The sequence below is a fragment of the Molothrus aeneus genome, chromosome 2 (assembly GCF_037042795.1).
Source record: "Molothrus aeneus isolate 106 chromosome 2, BPBGC_Maene_1.0, whole genome shotgun sequence".
NCBI lineage: Eukaryota > Metazoa > Chordata > Aves > Passeriformes > Icteridae > Molothrus > Molothrus aeneus.
The window spans coordinates 68,728,210-68,742,145 of NC_089647.1; the positions used below are offsets into that span (position 1 = coordinate 68,728,210).

The 13,936-nt window shown below is 50.7% G+C and overlaps 1 protein-coding gene across 3 annotated transcripts; it reads right to left on the reverse strand.

Moving 5' to 3' along the window:
* Positions 1 to 2,224: 2,224 nt before the first annotated feature.
* Positions 2,225 to 4,235, reverse strand: POU4F1 (POU class 4 homeobox 1). 3 transcript variants are annotated; one of them, XM_066571514.1, is made up of 3 exons: positions 4,113 to 4,235; positions 3,013 to 3,274; positions 2,225 to 2,919 (listed from the first exon to the last, which is right to left on the reverse strand). In XM_066571514.1, the coding sequence occupies exons 1-3, from the start codon at positions 4,233 to 4,235 to the stop codon at positions 2,225 to 2,227; spliced, it is 1,080 nt and encodes a 359-aa protein (XP_066427611.1). The 3 variants fall into 3 exon arrangements, with proteins under 3 accessions (XP_066427611.1, XP_066427613.1, XP_066427609.1); XM_066571516.1 differs by having other exon boundaries at positions 2,225 to 2,912; positions 3,012 to 3,274; XM_066571512.1 differs by having other exon boundaries at positions 2,225 to 3,274.
* Positions 4,236 to 13,936: the final 9,701 nt, after the last annotated feature.

Genomic DNA, 13,936 nt, shown 5'->3' on the forward strand with positions numbered 1-13,936 from the left:
CAGAAATATTTCTGATAGAAATTAAATAGAGTAAAGACACAACCAAGGAGAAAGCTCAGCAAACATACATGGACAGGTAGATTATTCAGTGAGACATTTCAGGATCCACACGTGGTTGCAGTTTGTAACCTTTTGTTGTTGTTGTTGTTGTTGTTGTTGTTGTTGTTTTGTGCATTAAAGAAAATATTTACAATCGTCTTTCTTATCTTTTTTTTCTTTTTTTTCCCCCTCCTTTAAATCTAAATACAAGAACGTGACAAGAACGTTTGTGTTTTCAGTGAAAACAGGCAGTTAAACTGTGAAATTACACCATCCACAAAAGATTCTACCAGAAGCTAGTCTATTTAGTGCTCAGTTTCAAAATGCATAGAATGTTTGCGCTGCAAACAATGATACACAAAATAATAATAATATTAATAAAATAAATAGATAAATAAATAGATAAATAAATAGATAAATAATATCGAGACTTTATCACGGATCTTTCTATGCCTTTCCCCCCCTCTTTTCTTTTCCTTTTTTTTTTTTTTTCTTTTTTTTTTCTTTTTAAATTTTTTTTCCAGGTCATGTCATGCATAATTTCAGTCTATTGATTGTTTTGATTTAAACGGAATGGTATTTCTTTCCAGAAATTCTTTTTTTATTCGAAAGCCTCAGCAGTCTCTCGGCAAGAGACAGAGTCAGAGATGGCTTCTGCACGTCACCCTCTTTTTTACCTAACAAGCCCTGATAATTTTGTTTGTTTTCAATCCGTGAGACATGTAACGCACCTTGACGATTATTAGCAATACCAGCATGGTTCTTAGAGAATAACATCATCGCTTCCAATCCAGGAGACTGTGATAGTGCAAATTGAACCCCACACACCCCTTCCAAAAGCCTTCCTCCACGCAACGTTTATGGTATACAATAAACGACTTTTAAGCCCAAGTGGTTTTTTTGTCGTGTGTTTGTTCCCAACATGCACATCCCTCAGAAACAAATGTCATCCCAAACCCATCACCGGTGATTTCTTTTGCCTACCGGGTGCAATAACCTCCAGCCGTCGGAGGAAACCAAGGGGGGACCTTAACCAAAATCCAGCAGATTTGGTGGGGATGCCGGGGGGCATGCGGTTGGGAGCAGCGGGGAGGGAGGGAGGGAGGGAGGGAGGGAGGAGAAAGAACATAGTTAACCATGAGCCTTAATGAGTCTGAACATAATTTTTTGGAGAGCATGCCCGCTCTGGCAGGTTTGGCATCTGCCTCCAGATGCATCTCTGCAAAGAGAGGGACCTGTCTTTGGACACAGCTGGAAACGCAAACCACGCAGGCGAGGGAGGAGAGACAAAGGGGTTGTGGAGTAACTTTTTTTCCCCTTGTATTCCTTGAGCTAGCTAGGATTATTGAGGCAACAACGGAGAGGAAAGGGACTGCTCCCTAGCCTCGGGGGTCCGCTCCCCCGCTCCTGGCCCTTGCCCTGCTCTCACCGTTCCCCCGGCACAGACAAGACCCATCGCCAAAGCCTCGCTCAAAACCGCGTTCGAAGGAAAATAAAAAACAACAGGAAAAAAAAAAAAAACCAAAACAACAAAGAAAAATAAAGATCAATACAAAGAAACAAAAAAACCCAAACCCAAGCCAACTAAAGAAAAAGTTCCCCCGCACCAAACCACCTCTGTCCTCATTCATTACTAAGCCAGGGAAAAGAAAAAAAAAAGCAGAAAGTAATGAAAAGAGACCCAAACCAAACGTAGCATCATCATCACCAACAGTTTCGCCTTCCGGGTTTGTTGGTCGGTTTTGTTTTCCTTCGGAAAGTTGTGACTTAGGTTTCTCGGTTTGTGGCTGTTGCTGTCACGGTATTTATTGGTGTGTGTCTGTGTGTGTTTACGCTTTAAGTTGCTCTTTCTCCCGCTTTCTGACGGGGGGCTGGGGGGCAGAGAGGGGAGAGGGCCGCAGAAGTGACCCCCCTGGGCTTCTAGAGCGTTTTTACCTCCTCTCTCCTCCTTCTTCTCGTTGGTGTCCCGGTGTCTTTTTTGTTTTAATAATTGATAGCGCACCCCCCCACACGCTCGCCCCCCCCTCTCCCCGAGTAGTTCGCGTTTAATTTCTACATCGTCCCTTGGTCCCCAGGAGCCTCCCACGGCGTCTCAGGCGACGGTGGCGGTGCGTGGGCGTCCCCCGCGGCCCCGGCCCGGCCCCCCCGGTGCCCCCGATGCCGGGGCCGCCCCTCCCGCCCGCCCCTAGTAGGTGGCGGAAAATTTCATCCGTTTCTGCTTCTGTCTCTGGTTGCAAAACCAAACCCGCACCACGTTCTTTTTGAGGTCCAATTTCTCGGCGATGGCGGCGATCTTCTCGGAGGAGGGCCGGGGCTGGACGGCGAAGTACGCCTCCAGCGAGCGCTTCTCCGGGGCGGCGATGGAAGTCCGCTTGCGCTTCTTCTCGCCCCCATTGAAGAGCTCGGGCTTGTTCATTTTTTCCCGCTGGGCGCCCTCGGCCTCCTCCAGCCAGGCCTGCAGGATGGGCTTGAGGGCGATCATGTTGTTGTGGGACAGGGTGAGGGACTCGAAGCGGCAGATGGTGCTCTGGCTGAGGGAGCCCACGCCCGGGATCTTCAGGTTGGCCAGCGCCGAGCCCACGTCGGCCTGGGTCACCCCCAGCTTGATGCGGCGCTGCTTGAAGCGCTCGGCGAAGGCCTCCAGCTCCCGCGGGTCCGTGTCCGAGTCGCAGATGGAGGCCAGGCCGGCCGCCCCCACCACGGCCGCCGCCGAGGCCACCTGCCCCGCGGCGCCGTGGTGCGCGGCCACCAGCCCCGGGTGCGGCAGCCCCGACGGCATGTTCATGGCGGCCGGGTGCGAGAGGTGGCCCAGGCCGTGCATGTGCGAGTGCGGGTGGGCCGACGTGGAGATGAGGCCGCCGCCGCCCCCGCCGCTGCCGCCGCCGCCCCCGCCGCCGCCGGCCCCGCCGCCGCCGCCGCCCGCCCCGTCGTGGCCGCCGCCGCCGCCGCCTCCGCCGCCGCCTCCGCCGGGCATGAGCGCAAGGGAGGGGGAGGTGATGTGGTCCAGGAGGTCGCCGGGCTCCAGCGCCTGGTGGTGGTGGTGGTGGTGGTGGTGATGGTGCGCCAGGGGCACGGTGGAGGTGGAGGTGCAGGGCACGCTGTTCATGGTGTGGTACGTGGCGTCGGGCTTGAACGGGTGGCTCTTGCCCTGCGAGACGGCGATGTCGACGGCGGCCAGAGCCTCGGCCCGCGCCAGCAGGGTCTCATCGAGGCTGGCGAAGATATTGCTCTGCAGCTGCAGGAGACACAAAACAGAGCGGGGTGCGGGGAGAGGAGGGCAAGGGGGCAGAGAGGGGGCAAAGTGCGGAGGGGGAAGGGGACGGGCGGGGGACAGCGTGGGGTTGCGGGAGCGATGTGCAAAAGGGAGGGAGGGGAGAGAGACGTGGGCAAAGTTAGGGCGACGGCCGGGAAGGCGGCAGGAGGATCAGCGTGTTAGGGAAGTACGGGATCGAGCCAAGAGATTGGGGAAAGCATGGTACAGCAGGCGACAGCCCGGGGAAGTGAGGGGAAACAGGGGGATGGGTCAGAATAATGGGGGGATGGGAGGGGAAGGAAGCGAGAAGAGGGAGAAAAACGGGAAAAGAAGCAAAGAGTAGAAAGGTAAGGAAGCAAGGGGGAATCGGAAAAGGAGAGAAGAAAGGAATGAAAGGAACAAATAAATCAAAAAATTAAAAGGTGGGGGGAAATGGAACGAAAGGAGAAGAGAAAGGAAGAGAAGAAATGGATCTGTAACTCTCAGCTGGGGAATTGTGTCAAACACAAGAGCACATAAAACGCATTCCTTTTCAGAGGCCGAGTCATAAAAATTAATACAGAAAGTGGATGAAGTCGGAGACTCGTGTGAACACCGCTTTCAAAAAAGATCACAGGCGCTCAGATGATTGCAGAGGAAGACATGAAAAAAACATTAAGCGCCGCTTGTCAAAATGTGCCTCGCAGCGGTTTTTTTATTAATGCACATACACATACATGCAGTATACAGAAAGAGAGAGAGAGAAAGAAAGAAAGAAAGAAAAGTGTATGCTTGTAAGGGAGAGAAAGAAAGAAGAGAGCTGCAGCTGTCTGTCCCTTACCGGTGGAGTTGGTAGACATGCTCTTCTTATTGCTTCCGAGCTGGAGTGTAGAGAGGGGTATTTGTGCTCAGGTAGGGTGGGATGCATGGCAAAATGAGGCTGTTTGCTGTTCATGGACATCATCTTGAAGGCTTGGCATGTAAATCCACAAACACTCCTAAAGTCGGGGGAAAAGTGCTCTCCGGGCTCTCTCCTGCCGCCGGGGGAAGCCGCTGACAGCGGCGGGTGGCGGTGGCGGAGCCGGTGGTGGCGGCGGTGCCGCAGCGGACCCTGCCCCCGCCGCCGCCGCTGCTGCCGCGGTGGCCGAGGCTGGGCTGGGTAGGCGAGCGGGCGGCAAGGCTCCCTCCGGCCCCCGCCGTCTCCCTCGCTCCCTCCCTCCCTCCCTGGCTCAGTTCTCTGCCTGCCGCTGCCCGGCGCCGGGCGCGCTGCGCTGCGCTCTGCCCGCACCTGAGCCCCGCATCCCGTGGCTACCGCCGGGCGGGCTCTCGCGAGAGCGCGGCGGCTCCGGCTTTGACAGACATCAGCTGTCTCCCCCCCTTCCTCCTCCTCCTCCTCCTCCTCCTCCTCCTCCTCTTTTTCCTCCTCCTTCTTTTCCTCCTCCTCCTCCTCCTCCTTTTCCTCTCGCCGCCCCCGGTCCTTGCCTCCCCGCGCCTTGTTGCATCTCCCGCAGCCCTCGCCCGTCTCGCCGGGGCGGCGGCGGCGGGGCCACTCTTATAGCGAGCGGCACCGAGCACCGGGCGGCTGCGGCACCTGTGGCTGCCACACGTGCGCGCTGCGCGGCCGCCAGCGCGGCCTGGGGCGCCCCGATGGGGCGGGGATGGGCGGGATGCGGGGCTGGGCGCCCGTTCCCTGCCCTGCCGTCGGAGCGGCGCAGGGAGCCGGCCCGGCCCTCGGCACTGGAGCACAAAGGTGCGCTGCCCCTCCGCGCAGCGGAGCCCTGCCAGAGAGAGGGGCGTCCTCCGGCCGCTGCCCGCTCCTGCCGCGAATTGTACACCGGCTCCTGGAGAAGACGGGCGGCGGCAGACATTTGTTTGAAACACTCAGAAGCTACTGTTTTCCCTATAATTTAATTTCCCCCCACGCCGTGTAGTTTTATTGCACCTATTGCTGTGCCAGGCGCCGCGGGTTACAGCCGCTGCGCCCACGCGGGGCGTGCGTGTGCGTGAGACTGCATCTCCTCCTGCATCTCCTCCTGCATCTCCTCCTGCTGCCCAGCCCCAACTCCTGCTCCGTGGGAAAACCCAAGTTGCACTGGCGTGGCCTGAAGCAGAAAACAATCACCAACTCTTTTTCTTTCTTTCTTTCTTTCTTTCTTTCTTTCTTTCTTTCTTTCTTTCTTTCTTTCTTTCTTTCTTTCTTTCTTTCTTTCTTTCTTTCTTTCTTTCTTTCTTTCTTTCTTTCTTTCTTTCTTTCTTTCTTTCTTTCTTTCTTTCTTTCTTTCTTTCTTTCTTTCTTTCTTTCTTTCTTTCTTTCTTTCTTTCTTTCTTTCTTTCTTTCTTTCTTTCTTTCTTTCTTTCTTTCTTTCTTTCTTTCTTTCTTTCTTTCTTTCTCTCTTTCTTTCTCTCTTTCTTTCTCTCTTTCTCTCTTTCTCTCTTTCTCTCTCTCTCTCTCTCTCTCTCTCTCTCTCTCTCTCTCTCTCTCTTTCTCTCTTTCTCTCTTTCTTTCTTTCTTTCTTTCTTTCTTTCTTTCTTTCTTTCTTTCTTTCTTCCTTCCTTCCTTCCTTCCTTCCTTCCTTCCTTCCTTCCTTCCTTCCTTCCTTCCTTCCTTCCTTCCTTCCTTCCTTCCTTCCTTCCTTCCTTCCTTCCTTCCTTCCTTCCTTCCTTCCTTCCTTCCTTCCTTCCTTCCTTCCTTCCTTCCTTCCTTCCTTCCTTCCTTCCTTCCTTCCTTCCTTCCTTCCTTCCTTCCTTCCTTCCTTCCTTTTCTTTCCCTCCCTTTTCTGTGGTTTATCCTTAGAATTCTCTTGCCTTTGAATCAAACAGCTGAGGAGTGACACTGTTGGTATTATGAGTGATTTGGGATTTCTGTCCCGTTTTAGAGTAGATTCTATTTTTCTTGTAGTTGCTTATGAAGCCGGAGGCAAAACTACGGAAGGAGCCAATCTGCTACCGCGCCTGTGAGATTAGTTCGAATCCTTAGCGAGCGGCCCAAGGTGAATCCTGTCTGTCCCTTGGGGCACTCTGGAGCCATCCCTCGGTGACCGATCAGATGCTGCCTTGCTTGTTTCAGCAGGGCTGCAGGCAAGCAGGCAGCGGGGAGAGGCAGCGGGGTGTTTGGATCAGGGATGTGAGAGCCAGGGAGTGCATCGGAATTGTTCCGTTTCTCCTGAGCGCCTCTTATTTATGCGCATAAACACAGCCGAAAGGTCACGCAGGAAAACACACAGGCGCACACAACAGCACACACCACAACCCCAAGTGAAGACACATTTGTCTTCATAAGCCTTTCCCAAGCTCCCCAGCCAGTCCAGGAGGAAGGAGGGAACGTCTGCCAATTACTTGTGCGAGAGGGAGCCAGGTCTCCATCCATTACTGTGTCCCCTGGGGTAACGAAATGCAACTTCATCTCTGAAGGGGGTGAACTCGAAACTGGGATTGGGCTCTCCTTATTTATCGAAATCATTGTATCAGAATCCACAAACCATACTTTATGTGTATGTATTGACTTTTTTTTAAAGCCATGAGTTATTCTAGCCACTTCTCAGCTACCATCCATTGTAAAGGAAAACGCTCCTGGGAAAGGGATGGGGAGTAAGCAAGTGAGAGACATCAGGGTTTTTCGCCAAAGCTGCTGAAAAGCGCCTAGCTCCAGGAGCAAGGCCCGAGACGAGCAGGCTGCCGTTCCCGACTATGGCGAGATCCAGCCCAGAGCCGCGGTGCTCCTGGGCTGAGCTCGGCGGGGCAGGGAGGTGGATTACCGGGATCACGTCTCGTCCCGTGGAGGAACGCGAGGGATGCTGTTCTGTTTGGGATGCATGGGTGCTTATCAGTGTGCCTCTGGCAAACCCCACTCTCCAGGATGCTGTCAGACCAAGTTCATCAGGTTTCCCGAAGGAAAACGCTGAGAGAAGGGAAAACTGTGCGAGAAGGGAAAATGGTGCGAGCGGTGGCACAGGCGGCCAGGGGAGGGTTTCCAGGCTAAGCGGTGACCTGCCTTCCTGCCCACGTACCACCGGGCACTTGCTTTGCCTCTGCGCCCGGGTCTTTAACTTCTGGGCTAGCAGGGGCTGCTCGGGGCAGCGAGGGCAGGCAGGGAGTGCAGACAGCCAGGGTAGGGAACGGGTTCAGCTCCGAACCAGAGGAATGGGAACATACTGTGGCTATGGCAGGTGCTGCTGGGCGAGACCTTCTCCTTGGCTGGAGGACATCAACACCCACCAGTACTTTAAAAACGACCCCTTCTGTTCACTGGCTTATTTTTTAAGGCCAGAAAGGCAGAGGATTCAGCCTTTCTCCCACCTCCACCCCCAGCGCTAGCCGGAGGCTGAGGAGGTGAGGACCTTTAGGAGTTCTAAGGGTCCCACCTCCGAGGTGTCTTCTGAAACCTGGGATGGGGGTGGGCACGCCGTCTCTGCAGCTTGCGATATGCATCCTACTGGATTCTCCTCGGGGGGAAGCAGTCCCGCCCGGCTGGAGACACACCCCCTGTCCGGGACTCCTCGCTCCATCACTGCAGCCGCTCGAGTGGCGGCCGCCGAGGGACGGGGGTGGCGGCGTGCGGGGGAGCGAAGCCTCCCGACCCCGGGGAGGAGGCGGGCGGCGGCTGCTGCTGCCGGCTCCTGGGGCGGCTGCTGCTGCTGCCCCCGCCCGCTCCTCACTGCGTCCCCGGGGGCAGATGCCTCCTTAGGGAGTTGCAGCCAAGTCTGATCTTTCAGGAGAGGGGAGAAGAAGGACAAGAGGAGTTTTCGTGGAGCACCGTTTGGTCTGTCACTTATCAAGTCCCGAAGGAAAAACTTTTCTTCTCAGGACAGGACTTTTTTTTTTTTTTTTTTCTCAAGAGGTAACTTTAGGCTAACTTTTAAAGCATCGCTAAAAATTGCCACCTGACCGTGACTCCCGCGACTGAGGGGCTGCAGCAGCCGGTCCCGGCGCTGCCCTGCTGCTTGCTTGGCCGCACCGAGCGCAGGGGCTGCTGCCCGAGGGGGTTCCCCGGGGCCCGCCGGGAGCCTGCACCCCTTGTCACCAGCCCCCGGTGGCCCCCCTGTCCCCGCCACACACCGCCAGCTCCCCGGGCAGACGGCTTGAGCCGGGCTCGGAATCGCGCCGGCCTGGTAATAGATTTTATTTTAATGTTCGCTGTTGTTTCTATTCCTCGTGGGTACGCCCAGCCTCATGAATACTGATGGCAATAAACTCGCAGGCTTTGAGGAGCGAGCTCATTGGCGACACGACCATGCTGTAGCCCCACGTTTATGGCCCGAGATGCTCAATAAAGCAAGGGAGGCACATATATATACACATTTACTTGTCTCCCGTAGTTTTCTCCGGCTTCAAATGCAAGAAATAGGCAGAATTCCTTAATTGACTGAACTGCCTATCTCGAGAAAGCAATAAAGTAACCCCTTATTCCCACAGTGAAACGATTTATAAATTAATTACTGTAACCCATTGTATTTGATTTCTCTTTTTAGGATTCCCCAAAGATGAATATACTAAAGCTTATGATATTAACTATTAACGTCTGATCATAGTTTGCTATATGTCCCGATTTAAAAAAAAATGCTAATGTGGATCTCACCGCTCACTCTAAACCCTCTGGATATTTTCATTTCAGCAAATGTTAGCTTTACACTTTGCAGTCGCGGTATTTGTCCTACCCTGAGTGTCACTGGGAGCACTGAGACAAAACCTACAGTACATGTGTAATTTGGTGAAGTTCACAGAAAGTCAATATCCCATTTAAAGTAAAAGCTATTTTCCCTTTAAATGATCAAAATTAGCCTTCAGAAGAAAAAAAAAAAAAAACAAAACGCACAACAAAACACAACCAACCCTTGGGTGAATGCACAAAAAGTATTTCCTTGTCCTAATGACGACTTTCCTTACATCAGCAAAGACCTGCTAATTACTGATGTACAAGCCGCAATAATTGCTTTTGCAGCCAAAGTGTAGAATGTTGTCATATTAAAAATTGAAACGCTTGATGATGATTTAAGTCCCAAGGTAGTTCACAACGTCCCCTTTCGGGAAAGGAAGGAGCCCGGAGCAGCTAGGGAGAGGTCCGGTGGAAAACACTACAGGTCCTGTTGGTAGTATAAAGTTTCTCGCTCTCTATTTCAAGTGATGCGGAGGATTTAAAAAACGCACCGAGAAGCCCTTTCGGCAAAACTTCCCAGAAACATCCCCGCTCCCTTGCATCCCCGCTCCGTGGGCAAACCGGCTGCTGGCTTTCACCCGTGTCCACGGTCCCTCGCACTGCACGGACGCCACGTTTCTGTGGGATAGCAGGAAAACGCAGCTTCCCGCCCCCCGAGAGGCACGAAGGGCGCTCCGCGGGGACAGGGCTCCGTCCCAGCCGCGTCTCACCGCGCCCCGGGCTCCGCTCGGCTGCCCAAACGGGGAGCGGAGCGCTCGGCTCCCCCCGCCCCCCGCGCCAATCAAAGCACCTTCCGAGGGGCTGGGAAGTAGTTGCCTTGTCATGTAACACATTGCCCTGATTTATTATAAAATTTTAACGAAATCATGCATATTTTAACAGCCTTTAATCACTGCATGAAAATTTAATTCATGAACTGTAGCGCGTTTAAATAAATGAAGTGTTAATTCATTAGGATTAATTAATTTGTTAAAGGATTGTGTGCAAGGTTAAGGTGGAAGAAAAACTCTTTGTTGGTTTCAAGTCTTAATCACCGCGTTTTGTTAACAGTGAAGGTGGGAAAAAAACCCGCAATGAGGGTTTGTGTGGGGTGGGGGAGCCCGGGGAGGACAGCGCCGGGGAGGAGCGAGCCCGCGGCCCACGGACACGGGACACCTCGGCCTCCCCCGGCCTTTTTTCCGAGCTGGAATCCTGGCTGAGCAGGTGGAGGTCCTGGTGGGAAGGGATGGGGCAGGCGCATCTCCACGACCCCCTCTGGGCAGGGCACAGGGGCTCCGTGCCGCTTTCCTGGCTGGCACCCAGCGCCAACACTTCTCTCCCCAAAATTTGGGGACAGCTCTAAGGCGGCCAGGATAAAAAGCACGCCCGACACCGTTTTCTGTGAGAGCCGGATGGCCTCGGAGCCGCCCAGCCCTGTGGCTAGTCCGTACTGCTTTCCCAGGCATGCTGCCAAGGGGAGAGTGACTCGGGAAAGGGACAGGGACTCCTCTCATCCCGTCCCTGGGTTCCCCCGGCACTTTCTGCTGGCTTGGAACGGGCACCTGATGGCCCCACGAGCAGCTTGGCTACTTGTCTTCTCAGCTTCCCTGAAAAACAGCACCCACAGAGTCTGTCAGAGCTTTAGGGAGGAGATAATGCTTTCTACTGAGAAAAGCTGAAAAAACCAGGAATACTCAGCTTCATTTGTTCCGCATCCCAGTTTCACTCTCCTGCTCTCTCTCACCACATTCACAGCTGTCAAAGCACACACAAGCTTCATCTTGTGTGATTTTCTGTGCTTCTGTGCACAAGCTCCATCTGTGATTTTCTCTTCACCCTCCAGCTAATGAAGATGGCTTTTCTTGTTAGGGCTGAGGGACACTGAGGCAGTACCTCAATGCTGGGCCACAAAGGCAGGACAGCCAGGCCACCCCTTTAGGCCAGGCCTGACAAGCAGGTGGCTCGTCACAGCAGCAGAGGACTGCTGCAAGGAATCAAAGGTGCAGGAAGGGCTGGACTTGGATTAGTAGCCAGAGGGGCAATCCTTGGAATAACCACCAACCTCCATATTGAGTTACCTCAGAGCTGCTTTTCCCTGGTTCAAACCTGGGAAGGAAAAAGTGTAGAAGCCTTAGTCCATTAACATGGGGATGCTCTTATGCCAAAAAGTAGCAAGGAAGGAGTGTCCACAGTTTGCAAAACTTTAACCATAACCACAGCACAAAAGAGGTGTGTAAGGGCTGTATTTCAAGCCTACAGTTGCTGGGAGTCAGAGGCATGACTTGGATGCCGTGCAAGAAATAGGATCAGACTCAGTTTAAACTGCCTTGAAAGGGCATTATTGGGTGAGGGAAAAAGGTGAGAAATGAAGGTTGAAGGATGAGTGACCAAGTTAGCACAGCTTGTACTGCATGTAGAAACTGTGCATTGTGCCCCTTGTCCCCTTTTTAAAGGTTCTTCATGAAGAGACAATAGTGCACATTTAAAACCCAACACAGCCCAAGTCTGTGTCTGGTGCTTGTAGGCAGAGCTATTCTGGTTGCCCCTCACCTGAGGAAGCAATACCAAGTAGAAATAAGGCCTGTAGGGAATGGTGGATAAGCAAGTCACTTGGCAGACTTTGTGGAGGTAAAACTGAGGATAACTAAGTAAAAACTTGACCTTAGCACTCCTGCTGTTACAAATAACCCAAAAGATTTCACTAACAACAAACTCAGACTGGTAGCAAACTCACTTCTCTGAGCTAAAGTCCTGGAGAGCATTCTCATGTGTTAAAATATGCAAATTGTCTTGTATTTAGTACAGTAGGTATTACTAGATAAAGTGAAAATTTGATGAGTTATTAAATATCATTAGACATAATAAATCCCATCTGGACATCACTGGGAAATGTCTATTGTCTCAATAAATATTTTAATACTAAACCAGTAGATCTTGTGTACTCCAGTTCTACATTACCACATAACTAGGTAACTACCATGAAAAATTAGCAGCAATGAGCTCTACTTTAGGCCACTTTATCAAGTGCAGGAGATTAGGCAAGGAAGACATTGACTGAACACAGCCTGGAGAACTGAAACCCCATGTACAGCTGAGAAATTTGTATCTGAAGAAACCCCAGTCATTACATTTTTAGTTGAAATTTTGGAGTTGATATTGAACTGATCACACTACCAAATTTTAAGACAAGAGGAATGCAACCTTTTTAACCTTAGGCTTGGCTCTTCTATCTATTCAAGCTGCAAGACATGTGTGGTCAAAACATCTGTATTGAAAAGCAAGCCTGTATGTGGTGTTCCTGCTCAAAGGAAGAGTAACATGAAAAAAAACTCCTTTATTCTAGTTTGATTTCAGGCATGACACCAGTTGTATTCATGCCTCTGTAGCTGGAAGTGAAACATGAAAAATGAGAGTGTAAAATTAAGTCCATAAATTCACAAAATGAAACAAACCCACAACACACAGCACTTAGTGTGTGTTTGTGATTGCTCTGTAACACAAGGATGTTTTAATAAAGTGTTTGTCTCTTCTCCCAAAGAGTTGAAGCAAGGCACCATTTTTTGGCTCTTAGTAAAACTTGTCAAATCAAGTAACAGATAACTTAGACTCGGTTTTGAGACCTCCCTAATTTCTGAAATATATATTAAAATTGAACAACTAGATTTTTCTGTGAAGATTAAAAATTCAGGTGGTATACTGAAAGCAGTATATGCAAACACAATGCCATCCTGCCTGTCACCACAAAACACTGGACTGTTTGCAGTCTGAGTTTTCATGACTGCATGTATGGCTTGAATGATGATTTTTTGGTAAAGCTCAAAAAAGAAAAGTCCCAGTTCAGAATGAACGCATCAATTGCACAAATGCATGCTCACATTACAATGGGAGGCATATGAAGCCCCTAAAACAGTTACTTTCAAGAGATGATGGGTTAAAGCATAGAATATAAAGCAGTTATGGGAAATATTCAATGTTAGGAAATCACATAGAGCAATAAATTGGGTAAGGTGTGGAACACAATGACAGGGAAGAGATAAGGACAGACAGTGATAAGTTCAGTGCATTTCAGAGCCAAGAAGAACTGCTGGGTAAGGCACGTTTAGGGCCAACATGTCAAATTGACCCTGAGACCCCTGCCAAGGCCTGGAGACTAAGCCAACTACACCGGGAATTGACCAAATTTGGGGAGAGGTTCAAAAGTTTAAAGAGGAAGACTCCTCGAAGCTGATGAAGGCCGACCGGAATGACCCCTGAGAAGATCCTCAAAAGAGAAGTCCCTGCCCACGCTCCACCTACACCACTCCCCATATGTATATGCATGAATATGATGTAATCCCAAACCTAAAATTGTATAAAAAGGTACGCTTTTGCTGTAAAGATTCAGAAATCCCATTTTAGGATTTCTCCGACGTCGTAATAAAATACCTCCTGCTTATTTGACTGAGTCTCTTAAGCAGTAATTTCTCGCCTTTTGGGGCAAAAATCGGCATCACATAGTTCTTGTTCAAACAGCTTACAGAACCTAACTCTACAAGATGAGCCAGTCCATTGAAATTTTCCAAGTGGCTATCACTCTTTTCAAAGGGACAAAAGGCAGCATATGGATTTTTCATATCATAGGTATTGATGGAGCGAGGACGTCTGTTTCTAAGAAATGCCATCAGAGTCCTATATAGGAAAAAAAACCCCTCTGCATCTTGTAATTAAATATGGCCTTAAAAAGAACTTAAAACACAATAATGCAAAGAAACCAATTTTGCTCTGCTGCTTAATTAGGTCTCCTGCCTGTAGCAGGCCATCACATTATGTTGACCTATGCAATACTTTCTGGAAGAGTCACCTCCAGAGAGGCTGAAAGCCATTTCCATCAACCGCATCGATGCTGACACTGGAATGGTACTATGTCTAACAAGGAGGAGGAAGGGAGATCTTTAAATTTTTTTTTTTTTGTGAATAAGCTCAGGTTTATGCTTTACAAAACTTAGATATGTATTTTCCAAATTAGGGGAAAAGTTTCCCCCTTTTTTTTTTTT

Coding starts and splice junctions, on each gene's coding strand:
- POU4F1 (XM_066571512.1), bottom strand. CDS start 4,235: ATGATGTCCATGAACAGCAAACAGCCTCATTTTGCCATGCATCCCACC. Junction 3,275..4,112: donor CATGTCTACCAACTCCACCG/GTAAGGGACAGA, acceptor TGTCTCCTGCAG/CTGCAGAGCAATATCTTCGC.